The sequence below is a fragment of the Pelobates fuscus genome, chromosome 5 (genome assembly GCF_036172605.1).
Source record: "Pelobates fuscus isolate aPelFus1 chromosome 5, aPelFus1.pri, whole genome shotgun sequence".
NCBI classification, from domain to species: domain Eukaryota; kingdom Metazoa; phylum Chordata; class Amphibia; order Anura; family Pelobatidae; genus Pelobates; species Pelobates fuscus.
In genome coordinates, this window is record NC_086321.1 from 86,562,945 (window position 1) to 86,588,679 (window position 25,735).

Below are 25,735 nucleotides of genomic sequence, written 5' to 3' on the forward strand. Positions count from 1 at the left end.
CCTTACCTAGAGTATGGTATTGGTACTCTTCACTATTGATCTATTTTAATATACTGTACTCCTAAAATATAATGAAGCCCAAATACATGTGCCATTTGGATGAAATCTAATCATGGTTAAAAAAAAAAAAAAAAAAAAAAAAACCTTTTATGTATTTAAAGCACACTAGCAACTTTTAAACATCTTCTCAATCCAATCAACCCTAAAGCGGTAGTATAGGCACAAAAACCACTTTTGATTAACAACGCCTTTTTGGTTTATATATCATGCCCCTGCACTCTTTCAATTCTTTGCCATTTTGAGGTTACACCACTTTGTTTAGGCAGCCCTATTAACAGATCCAGCTGTGACAAACACAGCCTTTATGGAAAAATTGTTTCTTTTTTAAAATAGATCTTACAGCACAGATTATTTTTATTTTATTTTATTTTTTACTATAAAAACTCTCCTCTCCTGCTCTGTTAATTGAACTTTAATCACACACAAGAGGCTGCCATAGGCTCTAACAGGCAATTAAATGAGCAGATGATTTGAATTCTAAATTGACCACACTGCAATAATGGAAGTGGGAAAAAATGAGCTCTTTTAAAGGAAGTGTAGGGATGCTGTGTGAGCCACAGCCAGAAGAGTTGTGGCGGAGCTTGCATAAACAACGTGATTTAAAGGGACACTCTGGCTGCCATGTCTTTGTAGCTTTAACCCTGTAACTGCAAACATTATCAATCTGCAGGAACAGCGAGGTTTTCATTGCCTCTAATAGCTACAGGAAGCTATCGTTAGGAGTACGCGTGTATTCCGAACGCCATAGTATTTAATTCCTGTACATCAGAACATTGAATTTTAATGCTGCGGGAACATGAGGGGCCAAAACCACTTCATTAAGCTAATGTTGTTTTGATGCTTAAAGTTTCCCTTTAAAAGAAGGAGGAAAGAAAAAAAGTGAGGGGGTAACTAGTAGCTGCTTTGGATTAGCGTATGACTGCTGGTGATTTGAAAGCTGCATTCTCTTCAGTAGTCAAGCAGAGTCCCACTCTTTATTGGTTGAGGTATGGTTTGTGTGGCTTTCTGGTTCCATATTGAATCGTCATACTTCTATTCGTACTTAGCTTTTTTTTAGAACTTTGTGGAGGGCATTTGGGCATGTTATAACACTTGTCAAGGTACAATATGGTCAAAACAAAGCCTCTGACTCCAGATCTCTTAATAAATGGTATACCTAAACTAAAATGAGACAATGGTAATATTTGGAGCGCTTATTTAGTAGGTGAAAAAAGTCTAATTAGAGCTAATAACTTAAATTACTCCTTCAAACACACCATACACAATGCAGTAAACAAGGAAAAAGAATAATAAGAGTGGAGCAATTTGTTGAAAAGTGACAATTTAGGCAATCTGCCCCTGAATCTCTACAGGTGTAGAAAGGTTTAAGTAAAACAAAAAGCAATACTTAATCTCCAGAGAAGAGTCTTCCATACATAGATCTCTCAAAGCATGTAGGGAAAAAACATAAAAAGAGCAAATAGTGCAGATTGTACCCCAAAACATAGAGGGCTATGGACACTGTCTTATGGTATTTCCTTAGCCCTCTGTTTGGGGTATAATATCTGGGAATACATTTAATACAATCTGCACTATTTGCTCTTTTTATGTGTTTTTGCCTACATGCTTTGAGAGATCTATGTAGGGAAGACTCTTCCTCGGAGATTAAGTATTCCTTTTTTTTTTTTTTTACTTAAACCTTTTCTACACCTGTAGAGATTCAGCGGGAGATTGCCTAAATTGTCACTTTTCAACAAATTGCTCCACTCTAATTCCTCTTTTTAAAATGAGACAATCCCTGCATTTTCTCTGTTCCCTAAGGCAGAAAAATAAAGCTTAGTTGTCTACTTATGAGCTGATATGATCTGATGTGTGAAACCCAGATGGTAAAACTGTTACTCCCGCCACCATGACCACTTCTGTGTTTAGAATGGTGGTAAGACTCTGTATGTGTTTTAAGCAGAAACGCTGCACATGCAGACATATTTGCACTTATGTGCCAGGGGCTAGTTGCACATGTGCCAAATCTATTTTCCAGGCTGCCAAATATCACTCAGTTCTGTGCTCAGACGCCAGATTTCCCCCCTGCAGACAGTACTTCCTTGCTATTCCCTCCCACATGTGCACAGAGCCTGTGAGAATGGTCCAATCTGATGCTTCGGAACGCGCAAGGCAGCCTGTGCTGTCACACATGGCTTGGAGAGGGATGCTGGGAGGTTTGCATGGCACTGTCATACCTTGGTTTCCACCTGGGCTGCCAGAGGGGCCTGTGTAAAAGTTAAGAGGTTTACATATTTTCCTTGATGGGACAGATGTCCTGAATTCAATATCTGTCGACCATTTTAAAAAATATATTTTTTTTGCTTTTCCAGGGCTCAGCAGATCCATTGAACAGTGCTTTCCACCTGACCTACAACATGGTACTAAACCTTTTACGTGTAGAAGAAATCAATCCTGAATATATGCTGGAAAAATCCTTTTACCAATTCCAGCATTACAGAGCCATTCCTGGAGTAGCAGAAAGTAAGTGAAACCTTTCCAAACTCAAGAGAAAAATAAACTAAACTGTGGTTTTAAATTGCATATGATAACCTGCTTAATGGAGTGCATGCAATTATACGTTTAAGTGCACATCCTATAGATGACAGACCCAGACAAATTAATCCTAATCTATTGAAAATTATCAGGGAAGCATAAGTGGCAAGCTTCATATAATTAAAACACCTCTTACCGAAGCTGGATTTCATTGCTTTTGTGTGTCTACTACGTGAGTGTGAATGTTAGTTTTGTCATTGAAGGGACACTATAGTCACCTGACTATGACGCAGTTTTGATGTATAGAACATGCCCCTGCAGCCTCACTGCTCAATCCTCTGCCATTTAGGAGTTAAATCCCTTTGTTTATGAACCCTAGTCACACCTCCCTGCATGTGACTTGCACAGCCTTCCATAAACACTTCCTGTAAAGAGAGCCCTATTTAGGCTTTCTTTAGTGCAAGTTCTGTTTAATTAAGATTTTGTTATCCCCTGCTATGTTAATAGCTTGCTAGACTCTGCAAGAGCCTCCTGTATGTGATTAAAGTTCAATTTAGAGATTGAGATACAATTATTTAAGGTAAATTACATCTGTTTGAAAGTGAAACCAGTTTTTTTTTTTTTCATGCAGGCTCTGTCAATCATAGCCAGGGGAGGTATGGCTAGGGCTGCATAAACAGAAACAAAGTGATTTAAAGGACCACTCTAGGCACCCAGACCACTTCAGCTTAATGAGATGGTTTGGGTGCCAGGTCCCTCTAGGATTAACCCTTTTTTTTTTATATAAACATAGCTGTTTCAGAGAAACTGCTATGTTTATACTGAGGGTTAATCCAGCCTCCAAAACCTCTAGTGGCTGTCTCATTGACAGCCGCTAGAGGTGCTTGCGTGCTTCTCACTGTGAAAATCAGTGAGAGCACGCAAGCGTCCATAGGAAAGCATTGTAAATGCTTTCCTATGCGACCGGCTGAATGCGCGCGGCTCCTGCCGCGCATGCGCATTCAGCCGATGACCTCGCAAGGAAGAAGGAGAGGAGAAGGAAAGCTCCCCGCCCGGCGCTGGGAAAAAAGGTAAGTTTAACCCCTTCCTCTCTCCAGAGCCCGGCGGGAGGGGGACCCTGAGGGTGGGGGCACCCTCAGGGCACTATAGTGCCAGGAAAAGAAGTGTTTTCCTGGCACTATAGTGGTCCTTTAACTCCTAAATGACAGTGAATTGAGCAGGGAAATTGCAGGGGAATGATCTATACACTAAAACTGCTTTATTTAGCTAAAGTAATTTAGGTGACTTTAGTGTTTCTTTAATCACCTTCTGTGTCTAGTGCTGAATTTGGTGGTTTAGGTATTGAGTACATGATAATTAAATGAGAGCCGTGTAAGTTAATGGTATTTCAAAGACCGTTATTATTATTATATTTATATAGCGCCAACAAATTCAGTAGCACTGTACAATGGGTGGGCTAACAAAACGGTTACGTTGGTCTTCTAGTTAATGCTCCCCTGTAAATGCTTTGCTTTTAGCAGAAGCTCCCTCTTTAGTGGTTTCTCGGCCTGACTGTAAGGTAGATAATGCTCTGTCTCTGGATGCACATTATCATGTAATGGAGAACATTATAGACCCAATTAATCTTTAGGCTTCATGAAGTAACAAGCCTTAAATGGATTGTGTGAGAGTTTGAAGGCTCCTCACTTCCAGCTGCAGTGTGCTCTGGCAGAACTAAAATTGCTGAAGACTGTTGGCATGATATGTTTGTGTTTGCTATAAATTGTCAGCTATAACATCTGTCAGCACTCGAGAAAATATACAGGTAATGGTTACTGGCACTGCAAATATTGTGTACTATGTAAGTCATGATGCCCAGCCCACAGGATCAGCCATTAGTTTGTGTGTTTGTGTGTGTGTGTGTGTGTGTGTGTGTGTGTATATATCTATAAGTATATGTTGGTGTATGTTTGCCTATGTGTGTGCGTGTATGTGTCTGTCTATAAATATATGTACATATATATTTCTAAAAGGGAAGTGTGATACTGAGACTTCGGTGAACACTTGCATAACTGTGGTTTGGTTGTTCAGACAAGAGTATTAAACACATTCCCCAAATACATTGACACTCACAGGCCTATCACGTTGTAAAGTTTAACCATAGAATATGCCACTCCATCATAATCGCCATGTTTGCACAGCTTGTTAAATAAATTTATATTGGACTTTATTCTTCTTAGCGCAGCTAGCCCTTAAATGTCTGAATGGTCAGGTTTGTAAATTGCAACTCACAATCTGAAAAATTTATCTTCAATTTTAAGAGTTTACATTCTGATCACCTTGATTTCTCTCTAACACTTTTTCTTACTGTGCTGCACAGAGGTAAAGACGTTAGAAGAACAGTACAATTGTATACAGATTCCCAATGAAGAAAGTGTTGTGACATACTACAAAATCCGTCAGCAACTGGCCAAACTAGGCAAAGAGATTGAAGACTACATCCACAAGCCCAAGTATTGCCTGCCTTTCCTCCAGCCCGGCAGATTAGTGAAGGTATAACTTAATCACTGTGATCTCTTCATCTTCTAAGCATTTGTAAAATGTGTGGGGTAATCAAAGTGGCACTTCAAGCAGTCACTATAGCCCCCCAATGAAGGGTTTATGGCACAGTCTGAGTTTTTTTTTTTTCTAAATTATGTTTAAGCTGTTGGATAAATACCAAGACTCACCCGGCCTCATCCCTATTGCACGGTGAATTTCCTCAAATTCAGTCAAACTTTGGATGACGATCAAGGAAAGCAGAAAAATCACTGTGGAAACAATCATCTCTTTCCTGTTGATTCAGAATCCGTTGTTCTCCATTTTGATTGTTCCACTTTCAGAACATTGCTTCCCTTATTTTCTGTACAAAATGGCATTTTAACATTGCCACAAAGTGGTTGTTAGTGAACAAAAATGGAGAAGTGATTCTAAAATGTACCTTCAGTGAAAGCAATGTATTCATTAGCTGCCCGGCTACCAAGTCGGCATTCTATGGTTTGTGGGATGCCGTGTTTGGCATTATGAGAACATTTAGCGGCAGTCGAAAGAGAACCTCTGGTCAGAATAGTTTCTCACACGTGCTCTTGGCTGAAGTAGACACAGTTATTCACAAGTTTTGTTGATGAGGTCTTTTAATTTGTATTGGAGTTTGAGACGATAGATCAAAGTAAGGTAACTATTATTATTGATATTTAATGGGTTATTCCAACCCTTTATTATTTTCCGGGCGGGGGTTATAATGCTCTATTGCCAATGTTCTCCCCAATACGTTCTTCACCTCCTCTGTTATTACAGTCTGCGCTCCAATCAAAGGTGGTGCTGAGGGGTAGCTGCAAAGGAACATATGTAAATGGAGGAAAGGCTAAATTAAATAAGGGAATGGGAATGAGGGGAGAGCTCAGTTTAATGTAATTTGAAGGTATGGACGGTTATAGGACATTGCAGGCACAATATAAGCACTGCCTGCCAGTGAAGAACGTGATTAAATCTGTTGCCAGGGTAGGGTGCATGCTGAAGACAGAAGTATTTTTTGCACAGAATTGACATTAGGCTGTCTGAGACAGAGTTGCAGGCTGCCTAATCCATGTTTGTCAGAGGTGTAACTAGCCCCCAGTACAAAAGTGCAATTATTTCTGAATGCTGAAATGCTCCACATACCGATTCCTTCCTCAATGACCACTTAACAAAACTAAAGTGGGTATGGATGTTGTAGAAACCCCAAAATAGGTTGAATCTTCAAACTTTACGTCCCATTATCTGCTTTGATCCAATAAAAAATAAAAAAAGTTCTTATTAACAGACGGTCATTCTGAATTATTTATGTCTGAGTTTGCTATTGCTTGTATTATTTGGTCTTTTTACATCACTCCCACACAATGTTTCCTATTGCCTAACATCTGGTGATGTCATGTGACATGCATTTGCTTATGCAAATTAGCAGGACTGCTATTTTAATTATTTTTTTTGCCACCATGGAAGTCAGTAGCCCTAGATATTATGTACAGGCCGGTATTTGTGTTAGAAGTGTCCATGTTTGGGAATTCTCCTGCTATGACCGTCTTTGTGAAACCTCTGGCGTGTAGAGCGCTTTGCTGCCATGCCAGGCCCCTTTTTTATGAATGTTACATTTGCAATAAAATAAGCATGAAATGGCTTTTCATTTGGCAACCATGTCTAAATGCTATGTATTTTGGCTAAAGGTGAGACATAGCCAGTACCAGTCATTTGTTGCTCATTATATCACTGTTCATATGACTCTTAACTAGATGGTCTCTCCAGGTCTTTTACCAATGCAGCTGTTACTTGGGCTCTATTTCAGTATATGCTGTCATTCTCGTCTGTATCTGCCAATTGGAAACCTATTTTACTGCTTTTCCATTAGTCATTTATTAATTTAAGTTTGCTTTTACTGAATAATAGTAGTAAACTGTGTTATTGCCTTTTCTCTGTATCTGCAGGGTTGTTGTTTTTTGTTTCGTTTTTTTTGTGTTTTGTTATTTGTAATTTTTTTTTTTTTTTGGGTTAAAATCATTTTGCTTCTACTGAGGTTGGTAGCTCTGTTCCTGTTTATCGCAGCATTTACAAAATCAGTCAAGTTTCAAAAAGAGGTAAAAAGTCATGGCGCTTTCCCTTTCCATATACCCAGATTTGCTATACTTCCTCTGGATCGTCCGTTTCTAGATTTTGTTTTTTAATTTTTTGTTTGTCTGTTTAATCTTTCCCCCCCATTGCAAGTTAAGGGGAAGTGATGTTGATACTTGTCTGTGAAAATGGTGGCTAGGTTTTCCATTGTTGCTTTAATAGCTGTACATGTGAATGTCTTGATATGTTAGAAGAATAAAAAGGGGGTTCTCCATACAATTAAACAAAATTACTCTGGTACACCTGACGTCAACCTCTTTATTTACTTATTTTTGACGGTGGAGTTAAACGGTCCGAGGTTAAAATCCGATGTAGCCGTGTTATTACACTGTCATTTTCTTTCTTTCGATTGAACTGTCAGCAAACACTCATTTGGCAATGGATTGTACAAGTGAAAACATAGCACAAGTCTACTATTTTCAACCGTTTTCTAAAAATTTTTCCCTTTTCTTTCTCAGGTGAAAAGCGATGACGATGATTTCGGATGGGGTGTAGTTGTAAACTTTTCCAAGAAGTCTAATGTAAAGGTAATCTATGCATGTCTTAAAAGTAGAAAAATTCTAAAGGTTTTTATTTATTTATTTTTTTTCCTTCTTGCGGTCACTACTGTGATTAATTTTATTTCCGGCATCAAAAGCGTCAAGATGGCCCCACGCAGTGATTCCCAAATGCTTCTGCTATAAAGTTATGCAGCCAGCCACATGTCTACAGTTGGCAAGGGGTTGAATCTGTACGGTTATTTTATCTGCACACGAACACCAGTAACCTAGCAATTTATGGCTGTATCTTTGTGCAAAATAAATGTTTTGCCTTCTAATTCATATCAGTATTTCACACGTAACGTTTCTGCTGTAGGGGACCCTGGCTCTCAATAAAAGCAATCCTATGTTTGTTTGTGGGGAGAACCTTCGTCTGATCTGTGCTGTAGATCTCTGCACAATTTCAGTCTGTAAATGTCTCTGTCCCTGGAAATGTGCAAACATAAGCTTACATAAGTGTACAGTTTGTTATAGGAAATGTTTAATATGCCCACAGGGGTTTGTGATGTGGAACATGTTTTTCTTAAAAAGGTCATATCCCCTTGCAACTTGCAAGTTTCCATTTGTGCAACATTTATGTACATAAGGGAAAAGTACAGCCATCTAGGTGGAATACAACTCCCATCAAATTTAGCCACTCTGACATGTAGCAGGTTCACGCAATACAAATAAATGGTGGATTACCTTTGGTAGAGCAGCTGTTGTGAAATCGCTTCACAAAATGCAGAAACAGCCTGTCTTTGCAAAAGAGAACATTTTCTAATTTATTTTAATTTATTTTTAAAAGCTGCTTAACCCCTTAAGGACACATGACGTGTGTGACATGTCATGATTCCATTTTATTCCAGAAGTTTGGTCCTTAAGGGGTTAAGATTTATGTTTTAGTAATAAGTTTCCAACTTACTGCATTGGTGACTCTCCTACTCCTGTAATATTGCCAGACATGTCAGAAATGTCACATGAATTATGTAAACTTTTCCATAGAATTGAGGTTTGTGCCATTTAAAACTATTGAACTGGATGTGTGGCCATTCAGTGATCAACAGCCTCTGATTTTTGCTTTAGCCCCCGCTATCTTATTGACTTCAAGTCTCTTTTCATTTGAACGTTGTATGGTGAAAAACAAAATGTGTTGTTTTTTTTAAAAAAATACTTTAAGTTCTAATTAGGTAGAATTTAATTCTGCTGTCCTTGAAATGCTTGCCAAATGTTGCTGCAGAGTTTAATCTGCAAGTGGTAGACGGTGAATAAATTCTATATAAAGTCACTAACCAACAATAAAAATGTTTTAATATGAAGAATAAACACGCTTTTTATAGTACATGAGGTTATTTCTTTGACCCTTTGGAGACTCGCAACAAGTCTTACTGCTTTTCAAATGCTTACTGCTTTTACAGCTAGTTTTCCCTTTAACTTGGGCAACGAAAGCTAGTTATGTTGACTTTGTGTTTCTCTCTCTGTTAGTGACCGGGTTCTACGCTGAAGTATGAATTTTAAAAAAATCGCAGTGAGAATACACATTTACGGTCAAAATAACTGAAATGAACACGAAGGTTACATTCTGCCCCCAATTTGGCTGTTTTGGCCTAGAATGTGATTTACACAAAGTTTCAGACTTGATTTAATAATACGGTCTTTTCGTCTCCTGTCTGCCCAGTTAAAGAATGAAACAACAGCGTGAATGTAGAACAGTCTGTGTGATCCTTTATTTCACCAACCAAAAAGGTGGTGCCCGCCTGTTAGTTGGTGCAGTAAATTATCACAGAATGTGTTGTGCAAATACTATGGATTTTGTTTTACTATTTAGTATGTGTTTGGCGATGCCATGTTTGAACCTATGTGAATTTTCCCATATAGTTTTTAGTTCTGGCCACATTCTGCTTTTGTGCCCCTAAAAACATGGTATAAATAGGTTTTTTTTTTTTATTTATTTTTTATTCTGAATTCATTTTTAAAGTTTACTTGATTAAAATGATCCATTGCTTTTAAAGGGTAGCTGCACATTTCTGTCTGTGCTGCAAACAGAGCCTTGCACACTATGGTAGTACTCTGACACAGAATGCTACAAACACTTCTCTCTGCTTTTCCACCCACAACTTGTCTCCAGCAGACCACAATATGTTTCAATTCTGCCTGTCACTGTTTCAGGACTTTTAATGGTGTCTTTCCTAATGTTGCCTCCGGTCAGTTTCCATTGTAACACTCCTCATACTTTAAATCTCTTGTTCTGTTCCTAGCCGAACTCCGGGGAACTGGACCCCCTCTATGTGGTAGAAGTCTTACTAAACTGCTGCAAAGAGAGTCTGAAAAACGCCGCCACTGAAGCTGCCAAACCTGCAAGACCAGATGAGAAGGGGGAGATGCAGGTTTGTTCTATTTTTTTCCTTTCTCACTCTAGATCGGATATACAGCATATTAAGCTGTGCCATATTGGTTAGAATAAGAGTTTAATGTTAAGTTTCATATAATAGTGGCTTGAGGCCACAGGTATTACAGGGTTTGTGGGCTGCTGCACCTGGAAGTGCGATGGCTGGGATTGTACGGGACCTTTTTCTGTATGGGTTTGTGCTTGGGCTGGATTGCTGAGATGCCCCAATAGGTGTTTTTTGTTGTTGTTTTTTTTCCCCCATGTGAGATGAGACATTGATGTTAATGGAGTCACTGGAAGCCGAGTGGATAACTTAAAATTGCAAACATTTCTGTGAATGCTTTCTTTTCCTGTTCAGGTCATACTGGTGGTTGCAGGCAGGAGGGAACCAAAAACCTCATGGCCCCAGTGAAACAATCAGGGTCGGCCCCACTTCCATGTGTGTTGGGGTTGGCTGGTTCTGGTTGTATGTGGGGATGTCACTATTTATTATTAAACCCGCCCTCCTGCTTACCTTTATGCTGGTAGGACCGTTAAATCCCTAGTGATCCAGTGGGTGCAAGCAGGATCCCTGGTGGTACAGTGGAGGATAATGTGGGCTGCACTTTCAGGGGGTACAGACCACAGTGCATACCACTTTTATTCATTTAATGAGTCCGTGCTGCCATGGCTACCCCATTGTAGCTCTGTGGCTTACTAGATGAGTGCTGGGACCTTTGTAAGCGCTCCCTCTTAAAGTGGCAATATATTGTTATTTGCAGGCTGGTGCAAACTACATAGAAAACTGTCACTATGGCGTTCCAGCCATCAAGGGGTGTTACCCTGGTAGTTAAGTCACTGGTTGCAGGGATATGCTTTCACACCTACTGACTCTAGCAACATGCAACTGCCAAATCCATATATAATTTGCTTAGTGGGAGCATTATTGAGTTTCTCGTGCACAAAAGCCTATACTTTGTTCTTTCTCCCCTAACCAAAGGCCAGAGCTCAGTAATGCAGTCTCTCAACATTTATGTAATTCTGAACAGGCAAAAAAAAAACCTTTTTAACCAATGCATGAAGTTCCTCGACCCTTCATGCATATTGAAATTAATTGAGAAAATAACTTTAGCTGGCTTAATATATGTTAAAAATTAACCGGTTCTTGCTTTAAAAATTTTTTTTTAAAAAATTGCTCCAGGTACAGGTACAAGATGTCACATGCAGAGTACTGCATAGTGGTGATTCCTTTTGCTGGTTTTGTCCCTCTAGATAGAAGGATGGCAATGCTGTTGGTTAATGTAGAACTGATCATACAAAACCTATTTGCAAACACTTATTGAAAAATAAGTGAGGGGGCGGGGCCTGACCGCTGAGGCGAGAGGACGCTGATCTGTGCAGCTCCTGTACTATAACGCGATTTAAACGGTTTCCAGCCATCAAAAAGGGACCTATTCGGTGAAAAAAGGCCACCAGGCGAAAGGTGACAGGGAGAGGCACAGGATGGTGCCACACAGGCGACTTCTTCAGTGCAACTCACCCGCTTCTCCTGCAGGGCCTACACGCGAGATCGGTGTGAGGGAGACGGCCGCTCCCCCACTGACATACATGGCGGACAGACTGAAACGAGGCCCACGTTCCCCCCCCTCTGGACCGGTGGGGGTCATCCCGGTCCAACATCAGGAGACCCGGGCACAACCTGGCGAAAGCGCTATGACGACCACGGGACCTGATTTAAGCAACAGCACTGCACACAAAATGGCGGAGACAATGTGTTCGACCAGCACTCGAGGCGAGCAAACAGAGGCAGAGAATCGACTGGACCAAAGCCTTCCAAACCTTCTGGGAGAAGATGGTAGCTCTTCTATCCCCCAAAACCCCAGAGAAAGGGCCTGACATCCTGCCGCGCAACCCCACAAGCATACCCAAACGGAAGACCACGCATAAACCTCTAACATCGGGCCGCACGGAAAAACGGAGCCGGCGGGAACCCACCACGAGGCAGGGGACCAGAGACCCACCAGGCAGCAAAAGGAGCAAGAGGACAGCTCCCTGGAACCCAAAGGACTCCATACCGAGGCGAATCAGCCTACTCACCCGCCACCCTGGAGCTCCCAGATACCGGCTGAAAGCACGCAATGCTACAGCGAGATCCCCCTGCAACAGACCAAACGGCAAAGGGAGTCTGCAACCGAGCAGACTGCACCTGAAGGAGTGCCCCACGAGCTCCGACCCAAGCACCGTGCTGCTCCAGCCCCTACCTGCCGACCAGCAACAACGATGGCGGGAACACACCAGGACACGGACTCTCACTGAGGTACCAGGGGAAAACGCAAGTATACTGAGAAGCCCACCCTACCAAGCCCCTGTATGCTGGGAAAGCTGGCAGCATTCCCCCTGGGTACGGGACTATGCTTATACCCTGGACGGCATAGGTTAAGCAGGGCCTGGAGGGACTCAAAGGCCATACCCTAACCCTGTGGGGAGATATAGGATACGGCATACTGGCTGCATACTAAAGAGACGCTATCCTGCCTTTTTTTTTTTATACCGTTAAATATTTTTCTCCAAGCGATGTAATCCTGGACTCATATGTACCTCCAGGGCATGCACACCTCCCCTCACCTTAACATTACCCAGCCTCTATGCACACGCAACAATTGTTAGGACACCATAAGGCACCTCATATATTTAGGCTGTGTCCCTTACATATATGCCGGTCTGCCCGCTGCAGACCAACACCGACTACCACTACTAAACACCTGTCTCCGACCTCCCTGACGCTGCTTCTTACTACTCAGCTGTTGACACTACATTGTTAATGCAAAGTTCATTACTACCCCTAGCCTGTGTGATACTCCTAAGACACTCAGTTATCTTACTTAACATGCTACACGCCATGCCACACATGCTCTGAGTTTGTTCCAACATTAGTGTTATCCTCACATAGACATGCAAGCATAGCCTGCATACATTTACGCTTCTAAAAACACAAAATTACAGCAAAGCTGGAAATGTATAGCTGAATTAGCATTTAGTAATAGCAGCATTGATTCAACTTTTTGCATTACTTAATTTTAAAAAATGACTCTTAAGTTGCCTAAACCGACAGCCCGCTTAACCTGTTAACTATGCCTTATACCCAGAGCGCACAGTATGTTTATGCCTTACTACATAATCTCTTGCACAACACATCTGACATCCCTAACATGCTTGTTACGGATTGCTAGCTTGTACTATTTTCTAGGGCAACACAACCTGCTTATAGATCGCAGACATAGATGAGACTATAGATGAGTACCTAAACTTGCTCTACACATAATGCACTCACACTTTAAACTACCACAGTTAATCTATGTATAGTTAACAAGCAGCTCCGGTTACCTACTCAACTTCTCATACATTATTAGGGCATAACACTAACCATTCAGGCGTCAATGTCAGTTCTTTAGTCTAAGCATGATTTATTTTTGCTGGTACATGATTTATTTTTGCTTAGTACAGCTAAACCTTGATAAACCAGGCTAGAATGGCACTTGACTAGTTAAACCTTGTGCATCACTAATATGCCATCACTTGTGTTCCTGTTTTAAAAAATTACCTATGCCAATTGTTAATTTTTTTTTCGGTTGTATGCCGGTTAAGTTAATGCTATCTTTTTCATGCACATAGATATCTCATGGCAAGTAAAGATACTACCAATACGAGCCTGTTCAGTTAACAACTTGATGTTTAGTCGCCCACTCTGACGGTGTCCATGTCTGCCTACCTAATATGCCTCGATAACACTGTCTCACCAGATAATCTCTCTCCCTATGCACATAGCAATCTGTAATGTGCCCCCTGTACCTAACCGCAGAGTTTAAGCTACCGTATTATTCTTATCATTTAAAGAAGCTCTACGTTAACATTTTGTGTTACCCATCATTAATGTATACCTAACGGGACTTTTCGCAACTAAATGGTTAAAGCTTGTTAAAATATTAATATAAAAATGTGCATGTTCCTCAAATGTCACTCCCAGCTCTAAATATATTGTACTGAAGCTTGTTTACGATGCTGTGACATACTGAATGCTTATGTCTAATTTTCATAAATGCACAACCAAAATAAAGAATTAAAAAAAAAAAAGAAAAATAAGTGAACAGAAACTTGCCACGATTCAGCTCGATCTTCTCCTGGAGTCTGGCAGCAAATCCAAGTGCACATTTGGACACCACATGCAGATTCCAGTTAGTAAGCTTTGCTGAAAGTGAGTTGGAGGAGGCCCAAAGCTTACTTTTATCCTTTTTTTTTTTTTTTTCTCTTTATTTTTTCCATTATTATTGCCTTTTTTAAATTTTTTACATTATTATTGCCTTTGGTATGGTTTCCCAAAAAGCGCAGTACCCTTGTCGACAGCCCAGCAAAGTTTTGTGGAGCTAAAAGCTAATGACCAGCCTAGTCCTGGATGCATATTGATCTCATAGTCCTGTGTAGGATAGTGGACACATTCTATTTTCCTGTAGTACATTCACCCAATTATGCTTTTCTCGTGTTGACTTAGGCTGGCCTTCCATTACAAGCTATGAGTTAGCCAGGCTCTGCTCTCATCAAAGTGTCAGAGGGCAGCTTGTCACTGACATGGCATATTTTCTTGTCTCAAGGGAAATGTATTACTTTAAATTCTTTTATAAAGTTCTTTATTTTAAGGACAGATGGAAAGTATCGTTGGCAGATTTTTTTTATTTTTATTATTTCTGTTTTGACTTATTTAGTCTCTGCTTTAAATATAAAATTCATCTTTGACAGCACCATAAAGTATTTTCTCTTAGAGGAGATTCAAGGAATTAACAGCAGACATTCTGTAACCGATTGTTTAATAATTGTGTTGTTTGGTTTTAGTCTTGTGCAAGTGGGATGAACAATGCAAGATTCTTTCTTTTTTTTTTTTTTTTTTTTTATATCAAAGCTTGCCAAAATGTTGTGTCTGCGTGTGAGATCTGCTTCCTTTTCTGTACAGAACGTCTACCATAAAGTGGCACAACTTACCCACATACTTCAGTGATCGGTGTTTCTCAACCTTTTATGGAGAAGGATCACTGCAGATTGAAAACAATTCCAAGTACCCTTGCCACATGAAATTAATTTCTATGAATTTCAAATGTAGACACTGATAATATTTAAGCTAATCCCATATTGAAGAACAAGCCTGATTAACGGTTCTAAAGAATATTTTGAAAATAAATCCCATAATGTGATTAATCTGTAAGGAGGAGTCTATAAACTATTAATCTGCAGTATAAAAGTCACAATATGAAAATTTAAAGGGGCACTATAGCCACCACAAGAACTAACAGCTTAATGTAGTTGTTCTGATGAGTATTGGCAGACCCTGCAGGCTTTTTGCAGTAAACATTATCTTTTCAGAGAAAAGGCAGTGTTTACATTACAGCCTAGATACTCCTCAGATGGCTACTAGAGGTCCTTCCTGGAGCAGTGCTGCACAGTGTGCAGCACTGACATTCAGTGTCTCTACCCTCTGGATTGAGACACAGAACTTTCCTTACAGAGATGTATTGATTCAATGCATCTCTGAGGAGATGCTGATTGACCAAGGTGGTGTTTGGCTCTGCCCACCTCTTTGGCTGAGATCATCAGAATTGAGTCCTCTGGCTCAGTTGTCACTGTGGCTTCCCATTTTTCTTTCTATTCTGGTTAGAGCCAATTTGGGCTGTTCTGTGAAGGAATTCGTACACAAGGTTGTGTGAGGGTCATTTTCTTGGCAATTTCTCGCATTGAGTATCCTTCACTTCTCAGGACTAGAATAGATTGATGGGTTTCAGAAGAAAGTTCTGTTTCTGGCCATCTTGAGTCTGTATTCAAACCCACAGTTGCTGTAGCTCTAGATACTTAACTAGTGTAATGAAGGCCAGTTTTATTGCTTCTTTAATCAACAGTTTTCAGTTTTGCTGTGCTAACATAGTTGCATGAAGGTTTTCTAATGATCACTTTGCTTTTTTGAAATGATAAACTTGGATTAGCAAGCATAATGTGCCATTGGAACACAGGAGAGATGGCTGCTGATACCGTGTTTCTGTATGCCATTTTCAGCTACAATAGTCATTTACAACATTGTGTGTGTGTTTTACATAAGAATATAGGTGCCGCTGTACTTTTGCTTGTTGGTTTGTTTTGTGTGTGTAATATTGTTTTTAATTGCAGTAGCCTTAATCTCATTTTGATTTGTGCAGGTTGTTCCGGTAATGCTTCATTTACTCACTGCCATTAGTAGTGTGCGTCTGTATATCCCTAAAGATCTCCGGCCTCTTGACAACCGACAAAGTGTGTTAAAATCTATCCAGGTAATTTAAATGTGATTTCTTACAGGACTTTCTAGAAATGCATGCATAACTTCAGAATCTGTTTTTATTAATGCCACAGTGAAATATCGCTATGCAGCGTTTCCAATTTCAGGCTATTTTTTATTTTATTTTTTCAGTTTTCAATTTCAATTAAAATTCTGCAATCCTTCTCATGCTTGAAGACTTGATGTCTCCTAAATGTATGCCACCACATACTGTGCATGGCTGTGTATATTGTGTCGTTGCTGTGTGCAGCTTTCTTGAAATCCTTCCTTCAATCTTGGTGTCTTATAGAACCAGTTTATTTTAAAGTGTGAAAAATGTGTTGGTCATCCATTAAATTATCACTTTGCATTCCATTGGTTCTCACACTATTCTGCTCTTACAAATGTGTTCACAATGAACTGATGATTATGGGCTATGCTAGACCAAAGATGACCAACCTTGATAATCCACTTGTTGATGCTGGATTAACCCACATTGGCAATGTTTTGATATTTTCATGTCTTCATGCCAGCTACTCTGAATTCAGGTCAGCACCTCTTGTATACTGTTTCTTATAATGCTTAGACAGCCAAACAATGACTGAGCATCATCAGAAAGTATCCACTGGAGGTGTCAGACCAATGGGGTGAGCTTTACCATCCTAGATCGTTGAAACTTTAAAATGCTTTCCAAACCTTTTCCTATTCAGCCCATTTTATAAACCCAGTCATTTCAAGGTTTGCATGAAAGGTTGCCAACAAAAATTGTTGATTTTTATTATGTGATTTATGACCAGCATTGATTTCCATTGTTTAGAAGAAAGTTGTAAATGTGTATTTTCTAGGAGGTTCAGAAAAGATTCCCAGATGGTGTGCCATTGTTGGATCCAATCGATGACATGGGAATCAAAGATCCAGGGCTGAAGAAAGTTGTCCAGAAGACAGAAGCCTTTGAGCACAGGATGTATTCACATCCTCTGAACAACGACCCTAATCTGGAATCCTTGTACAAGCTGTGTGAGAAGAAAGCACAGGTACTGACGTAAAATAGAAGACCTTTATTTGCCATTGTTGCTAATGATTAGTTCCTTGAAGTCATATTTTGTTTTTGCTTTAATAAGCTGTGAAGTCTGTTTGGGCAAACATTGGCAGAACATCAGTTTATCCTGAAGGTCTGTGACCATAAATCTGTCTCTTTCAAAGGATATCATCTTTAGAACATGTCCAGTTATTACTTTACTGCCCTACTAGATCTGCCCCGGTCAACCATAAAGTATGGCATAGAGAGAGGTTTACATCAATGGTGATGCAAACATTAAGTTGTTTGTGGGTTGTGTCCTCCTTCAACTTTTGAGACCATTCTTTTAGTATATACTAATGTGACTGCATATACATCCCAACTTACATTTACAAAAGTAAAGGTTTTGAACTGTTGAGATTTGGGCAATAAGTAGGTGCTAAAGTACGCGAAATAGATTTGCAAGATGTAGTTTACAGAGGTGGTTTTCCATTTTTTAAGCAAACTCTTAAAATTAATAATTCCTTCCATTGGTTACTCAAACCATAAATGCAGGACCGATCCTAAGGTCTGATGCCTGGGTGCAAGATTTGTTTTGGGTGTCCAGTGTGGGAGTGGTTATCTGGCTAACCCCTCCCCTTTTCAAACATACTTCTAACCACACCCATTTTCTACAGAAACCACACCACCTATTTGGGCCTCCCAACTTTACCAGGTAACATGTCACCAACTCACTGCAGTGCCAGCTTTGCCCCCCAAAAACGTATTGGTGCCATCTTTCTGTCCAGCTTTGTAGTGCCATCTCTGTAAGAGCATGCTTATTTGTTCTTGTTATTACGGTGTTTGATTTATGTTAGGGATTTGCATTACACAGGCTTTCATTAATTTAACAGTTCAATTATAATATGACTATAGCGATAAGGGAAACCTGCCTAGACCCGTAAAGCACAGTTGGCTGATCATGTGTGGTTTTATTTTCAATGTCTGTTAGATTGCAGTGGACATAAGATCTGCCAAGCGTGAATTGAAAAAAGCGCGTACAGTGTTACAGATGGATGAGCTGAAATGCCGCAAGAGAGTCCTGCGAAGAATGGGCTTTGCCACCTCTGCTGACGTCATTGAAATGAAAGGGCGGGTGGCTTGTGAAATCAGCAGGTAGGTAGCCCAAACTGTAATTTCTGTGTATTTCTCCAGTAAACATTTGTTCACATTAAGATATTTATAAAACACTGCATGAATGTTATTATTAATAAAGGGCCAACACATTCCGATGCACTGTACAATGGGTGGACTAACTGACAAGTATTTGTAACGAGGTGAGTTGGACGCACAGTAACAGAGGATGCTGAGGGCCCTGCATTCTAGAGGGAGTTGGCATTCATATATAGGCCAAACCTTTCTGTAGTGCCTTAAATTTAATATTGGGACTATTTTGCAAGAGATTGATTGCACACATCTAAGTTAATATCCACTAATATCTTTAACATTAACTCTACAAATAAATTGATGCTAGGTTTGTTCTCGATATGGCTTTCATTTATCTGTCATTATTTATTTGCCAATGATAAGATTGCTCACTGCTACATGACTCTTGCTTGTAATTTCCAATATAGTAATCCCTGGGGTGATGCAAAGTTTTGAAGGTAGTTTGCATATGTTTTGTAGTCCTTCGGAGCGTAGGGCATAGTTATCAAGTTACGTACTGAAAAGTAAAGACCGTGCAAGTTGATGATTTTTTTTTATTTTGTTTCTGGTGACTCAGACTTTAGGAAATAGGGATTCTGTGCTCAGAAGCTGGCACACCTTCATTATGAATAATGGTAAAAAGGAAGTTGTTACATTACCCATTACGAGTCAAATTCATCCAGTATTGCTTTACTATTTTTACCTACATTTTTGCGATTTTGTGTTCAGTTTTCTAAAATCTCTTCAAATGCTTGATAAAACCATTTTTGTTTGAATTATAGCGCTGATTGTGTTTCTTGTGAAAATAAATGTCAGAGTGGACATTCGGAGATGAAGTCTAATCCATGTCAATTCTTGTAACATGATTTTACTTGGTGTACATCGTTGTTGATCACGAAATTCCCTGTTCGTTTATTTAATAATGTTTGTATTTTGCAGTGCGGACGAGCTCTTACTCACCGAAATGATGTTTAATGGTCTTTTTAATGACCTGACATCAGAACAAGCAACCGCTCTTCTCAGCTGCTTCGTGTTTCAAGAAAATGTAAGTCATTTCTTTTGAAGTCTTGCATTACACGTCATTAACTGAGACCACATTTCCACCTTATGGTGTTTGGGTTTTATTGTTTTTTTTGGGGGGGTTGTTTTTTTAATGTTTAATTTTGTATTGACCTTTTCTGTGAAAATTGCATGTACAGAAAGGAAAACCACAAAGTAAAGTAAGATGACCATAACAGCACTATAGTCACACCAACATCACAGCACACAGGCAACACTCAACATTGACCCACTGTTTTTCAATGCATCAAACAAACCGTGCAGAAATAAATCAAATCTACTTACTGTCTGTATCTGTAGGCAGACTCCCCTATGGTTTGTGTAGTCTATTTTATCCGATAAACCTGTGTCCACCAGATTATTCTAGAACAGGGGTAGGCAACCTACGGCACTCAAGGCTGCTAGAGCCAAACAGGCTCTTTCCTATCAGGAGTCCCAGTGAAACTTCAGATATCTGCTAATACGAAGAGGTGGTGAAGGACAATCCTCAATTTATGCATTGCAGCACGTAGAGGAAGTGGATCTCAGATCACTTCCTCCCAGCACTTGTAAATGGGAATCCACACTGTAGCAGAGCAGCCTGCAGCTGCTGTTGCAGCTCCTATACTTGAGCTATACCTGGTCGGCCCGGTCCCCACTGGAACCTAGGGAAGCTACCCACACTGCTAGATATACACAGAAATGCAGAATAACCCTCCCCTCATACAAATACGAACAGCCCACACACAAACATACACACAATCCCCGCAAACGCAACACCACTATCAATCCACATGCAGCCTCTCACATGCAGCCTCTCACATGCAATACCCCAAACAGCCCCACACACTACCAACATACAATGTGACATATCCATCCACACACAATTCCAAAAGCAGCCCTCGTACACAGCCCACATTCATATGTATCATACACCATACCACAACTACTCCTGAACATATACAATATAATAGCTCATATACGCACAAATACAACGATACAAAGCAATTACAGTAAAAATTACACAAGCAGAATAAGGTAGCATACACACCTCAATTTAAAAAAAAATAGGATCGGCACGCTACGGGACATCACAATCCTATATCGGCACAGTGCTGCTAAAAGGTTGCCTACCCCTGTTCTAGAATAAGAGATTACCCCCATCTCCAGTTTGACACATAACACAAGATAATCAGTTTATTGTATATACTGATACTACAGTATGCCATCATTTTATGCAAAACTGTGAACTGGACAGTCCAGCAATCTGCCAGGCTGCTGACTGTGTATTTGTGGGTCATCTATCTTACTCTACCTCTACTTACTGGTACAAGCACCACACACCCGACTTTGGTGAAATGCGCACCACAAAGGAGGAAGAAAAATTTCTCTTCTTTTTGGGGGGGTATGATTTGTGAGAGCAAAGTGTTCTCGCTTATTGTTGCAGTGGTTAAATGCCACAGCCTTGATCTCTAGTTTACTATGACGTATTGCTTACTTAATGCTTGATCAGCGTCTGGCTGCTGGTTCAAATGTAAACCTTTTATATTAAGTAAGACACTAGCATTCATGGGTAATTGGTTTTGTGTTTTAAGTGAATCGGTCATCCAAAAACTGTGTATGATTATGTATGAGTGTATATACCTACATGAAGTTGAATTTATCAGTCTACATATTATGCAGCATCCCACGATTTCTTACACGTAGGTAGGTGCATTATGGACTAGTAGATTGCTGTGTGGTTGCATGGAGGCAATGGCTATGTGTACAGATACTCGTAACAACCATTTCTGTCCACTAAAGAGATCATATACATACATATATCTATCCATCTCTATATCTATCTCTATATCTATATCTGATCAATAAAATAGCTGTGAATTCTGTTAATGTCTAGATTAAATTGTGCATTGATAAACTCACACCAAGTCATGTTGTTTGTTAAAGGGAAGAAAATGATTTATTTCTCCACAATTTTACATTAAATTCTTATGAGTTTTTGCTTTATTTAAAGGCTAAACCAATATAAGTTATGTAGGAGGTCACCCCATTAAGACAAACCTTCTTGAACAAAAAATACAGTTCTGAACCCGGTGAACAACTAGGTTATAAATATATTAGTAAATTAAATGAATTTTTCATATTATATTTGTCATGTACTGCAGAGATTTATTTGTACCTATATTCATTACTGCTAGCGGATATTGATATTTATTCATAAAGGATTGCATTTGTAGCTTTTTCTTAATTTTCTATTGTGTTCTCCTTTTATATTTTTGAATCCTTTTTGGAAAAGCTGAACCTTTTTGCAAAAGTACATATATATATATATATTTGTTTTGCTTTGTCTTCATTCATGTAAATAACCTTATAAATAATTAGATTTTGTCAGCATTGGTACAGTGTCAACATATTCTGCAACACTTTACAGGTAATCTGGTTGCTATTTTAAGCAAAGTGTAAAAATAATGCTTGACATGCTGGATACAAATACATTGTATTTTTAAGGTGATGTATCCGGATTGGGGAAGTCCAAACTATACACGTTCCTGTATCACTGTTTGGGCACTATTTTTATTTTTCATTTTTATAATACAAGTCTGATGGGACATGCAGGCATCCCCTTAACCACTTGAGGGTTGACTTGTGTTAGAGGACTTGAATGTGCTCTTAACTCTTACTGCACTGGAACCATTTTGATTCTAAAAAGGTATACGCTTTTTCAGGCAATAGTTCCTTTTAATACAGATTGTAGGGATGCTGCTTGAAGCATCATTTTTGTATCTCTGCAAACTGCAGTATTTTGTCTTGGTGCATACAGAAAATATCTCTGTAAATGGCAATAATAAGATCTCTAGCATGTATAAAGGATATGTTGCCCACTTGTTTGTTCGTTACAGCTATGTAAAAAGTCAGATTGGGGGGCTAAATATGTTTGTACATGTGAGAGGGCATGTAATTCTGGGAAACCGTCAATGAACTTTGCTTTTTAACAAATCATTTTGTAATAAAATGCATTATGCAAGATCCATTCTAGTAGCCATTTGAACTCTACAGGAAGTGGCTGAGTGTGCACAAGGCAAACATTTTGTCTTTCATACTGTGCCGTGTGCTGTCCATATGTCGCAGATGGGAGTCTGGGGGCATTTTCTCATTAAGTGCTTTGTTTTTACAGCTGGGTCTCTCAGAGGAAGTTTCCCAGTGTGCGCTCCTAGAATGACACTTCTTTCCTAAGATTGGATTTTTTTTTTTATTGCTCCCACTTATCTCTTTAGAATTTTTTTTTCCCCCAGTTATTTATTTAATGGGTCATGTTAGGGTGATCCTTTGCGGTCAGATCAACTTCAGTGAATAACAGTTAATTCCTTTTAAGTGTTATTTATCTTGAGAATAGGCTGGTCTGAGCTGGCCTACAGGAGGGTGGAGGTGGGGGGGGGGGGGGCAATCCGTAGATAAAAAATATTTATTTGTGACTTTGCAACACTATTTAAAGCTGGATTTTTTTTAGGATTACCTGTTTAAAGTGAGCCTGCCAATACAAAACACTTTTGTAAGCCGTGTCAGTAATATCAAATTATTCAGTTTTGGGGTTTTTTTGTTTTTGTTTTTTTATAGCTGGAATAATGCCCTAATAAAACAAGTGTACTATGTCATGTCCATACAAAGAAATTAAGCATGGTGTCATGACTGCCGGGATGCTTCCTCAGCCACAGTCATGGTTCAGAGCATACAACCCATTATTGTGAAATCTGAGATGCCTAATTTGATTTGTACTTACCACTGCTTTCAAGGTAACCTAATGCTCCTTGTTTTTTCATTTTTTTTTTTAGTCCAGTGAAATGCCCAAACTTACAGAGCAGCTGGCTGGACCTCTCCGGCAAATGCAGGTAAAGTGGAGTCACCATCTGTCTTTGTGTCCGTTTTGACTTGCTAATTTCATTTTCCAGTCTGATAACTGAAACAGTAAATAGTAACCCTATTAGAATTATTGGTGTGCCCAGCACATGACTTTGTACTCATATGATTAAAACATTGCCATGCATGTCACTGTGAAATAAATATTGACAGTAGCAATATTAAAAAGTACAATGTTACCATGAGTTGTTCCTCTGGTGTTTACTCTATTGTATATTTGTGTGCTCTGTACACAGACGTCTATTCAAGGCCATCCTTGGTCAAAGTGCTGAATTTTGCTTAATTGCCAGAAAAGATTCATTGGCTCCTAGCCAATGTTTATTAGAAAATGAGGGGGGGAATCAATCTCTCTTGAATTCTTTCAATCTTCATGGATAAATACAGCCCATGCTGTTAACAAAGTGCATTGGAACACTCCCACGCCTATATTAACTTAAGCTCACTTACATTGTTATGGGCGCAGGAGTGTCTGCCTTCTTATGTGATGGCTTAAACAGTTTGTTTTAACACCAAAGTTGGGGCTCTAATACCCAGCATTTCTATCTCCAGGTTTCTGCTCCTCTCTGCTCTGCAGTCCTTAAAGGGTTAGCTGGATAGCCAGTGATAAGCTGAGAGTATGAGCAGTATATATGGTTTCTCTTAATGGGAGGCCAGTTGCAAAATTATTTTAAAACAGTGTTTTTTTTCATTCTTATTAAAGAGACACTTTAGTCACCAAAATAGTTTTGGTATATATATCATGCCCCTGCAGTCTCATTGTTCAATTCTCTGCCATTTAGGAGTTAAATCACTTTGTTTGTGCAGCCATATTCACACCTCCCTGCATGTAACTTACACAGCCATTCTAAACACTTCCTGTTAAGTCCTCCAATGTTTACACTTCCTTTATTGCAAATTCTTGTTATTTTGGAATTTCTGATGATCTGCTCTGTTAATTGTTTGTTAGACCCAGCAAGTCACCTGTATGTAGTTAAAGTTCAACTTACAGAGCAGGAGTTAACAACTTTTAAAGTAAGATACATCTGATTTTAAAATGAAACCATTGTGTTTTCCTGCAGGCTGTGTCAGCTGTGAGGTGTGGCTAGGGCTGCATTAATGGAAACAAAAGTGATTTAACTCCTAAATGACAGTGGATTGAGCTGTGAGATTGCAGGGGCATGATCTATATAATAAAACTGCTCTATTAAGCTAAAGTTGTTTTAAAGACTAGTGTCCTTTTAAGGTTGCTTAAAATATTTTAAATAAACAGTTTTCTGTTCTAATGTTTGCCATAAGTTGTGAGATGCACTGTCAACCATTTGTAATAGTTTATACAACTGTGCCTCTTGTTCAACTGCTAATTCACTTATTGAACAGGAAACGGCCCGTCGGATTGCAAAGGTATCATCAGAAGCTAAACTAGAAATAGATGAGGAGACGTACTTGGGCTCATTTCGACCAAACCTCATGGATGTTGTCTACACTTGGGCAAATGGATCGACTTTTGCTCAGATATGCAAAATGACCGATGTTTTTGAAGGTAAGACTTAAAAAAAGTGAACACCTGTTCTCCATGTCTCGCTCTTCCACTGAGGTGCACTTGACCATGTTAAATGTTCTGCACAGTTGCTCATGCCATTACAGAACTGCCACAATATTTACCAGTTGGCACCAGATAATGTAGAATGGCTGTACATTTTGATTGTGTTCAAAAAACTGTTTACATTGCAGCTCTAAGTCTGCCCTTTGTGGTGGTCTAACAGACAGCCACTGGGGGAGCTTCCGGAATCCAATCGGACTTTTGGTCTGTTATCTGACGCTGGACGTCCGGAATGAGAACCTCCAGCGTCTGATTTTGTTTAGTTTTTTTGCCAATAGGAAAGCATTGATTCAATGCTTTCCTATGGGGGAGGTCTTATTTCCCGCTCATGCACATTAGACCTTTGCTTTAAAACACTGCCAGAGGTGTAGCCCCCATCTCTGGCAGCTCCACTGGGGTGTCATCAGTCAGCCTGGAATTAGAGTTACGGACTGGCTAATGTAAATTCTGTACAGATTTCGATGTTATAGTTGTAAAAGGTTGGTTCTTTGCACCATGAGATGTAGTGGCTATGTGTTTAGAGTGCTTGTTTAAATACAATGCGTGTGCA

The 25,735-nt window shown here is 39.5% G+C and overlaps 1 protein-coding gene across 1 annotated transcript in view; it reads left to right on the top strand.

The window, feature by feature from the left end:
• MTREX (Mtr4 exosome RNA helicase) overlaps positions 1–25,735 on the top strand; it is an 80,013-nt gene that overhangs the window by 49,396 nt on the left and 4,882 nt on the right. Inside the window, exons 16-25 of the mRNA XM_063454035.1 lie at positions 2,412–2,562; positions 4,934–5,106; positions 7,695–7,763; positions 10,013–10,141; positions 16,356–16,466; positions 17,296–17,484; positions 18,460–18,623; positions 19,593–19,698; positions 23,522–23,578; positions 24,963–25,125. Of these exons, the coding sequence (XP_063310105.1) occupies positions 2,412–2,562; positions 4,934–5,106; positions 7,695–7,763; positions 10,013–10,141; positions 16,356–16,466; positions 17,296–17,484; positions 18,460–18,623; positions 19,593–19,698; positions 23,522–23,578; positions 24,963–25,125 (1,312 nt within the window). The remainder of the gene's footprint in view (positions 1–2,411; positions 2,563–4,933; positions 5,107–7,694; positions 7,764–10,012; positions 10,142–16,355; positions 16,467–17,295; positions 17,485–18,459; positions 18,624–19,592; positions 19,699–23,521; positions 23,579–24,962; positions 25,126–25,735) is intronic.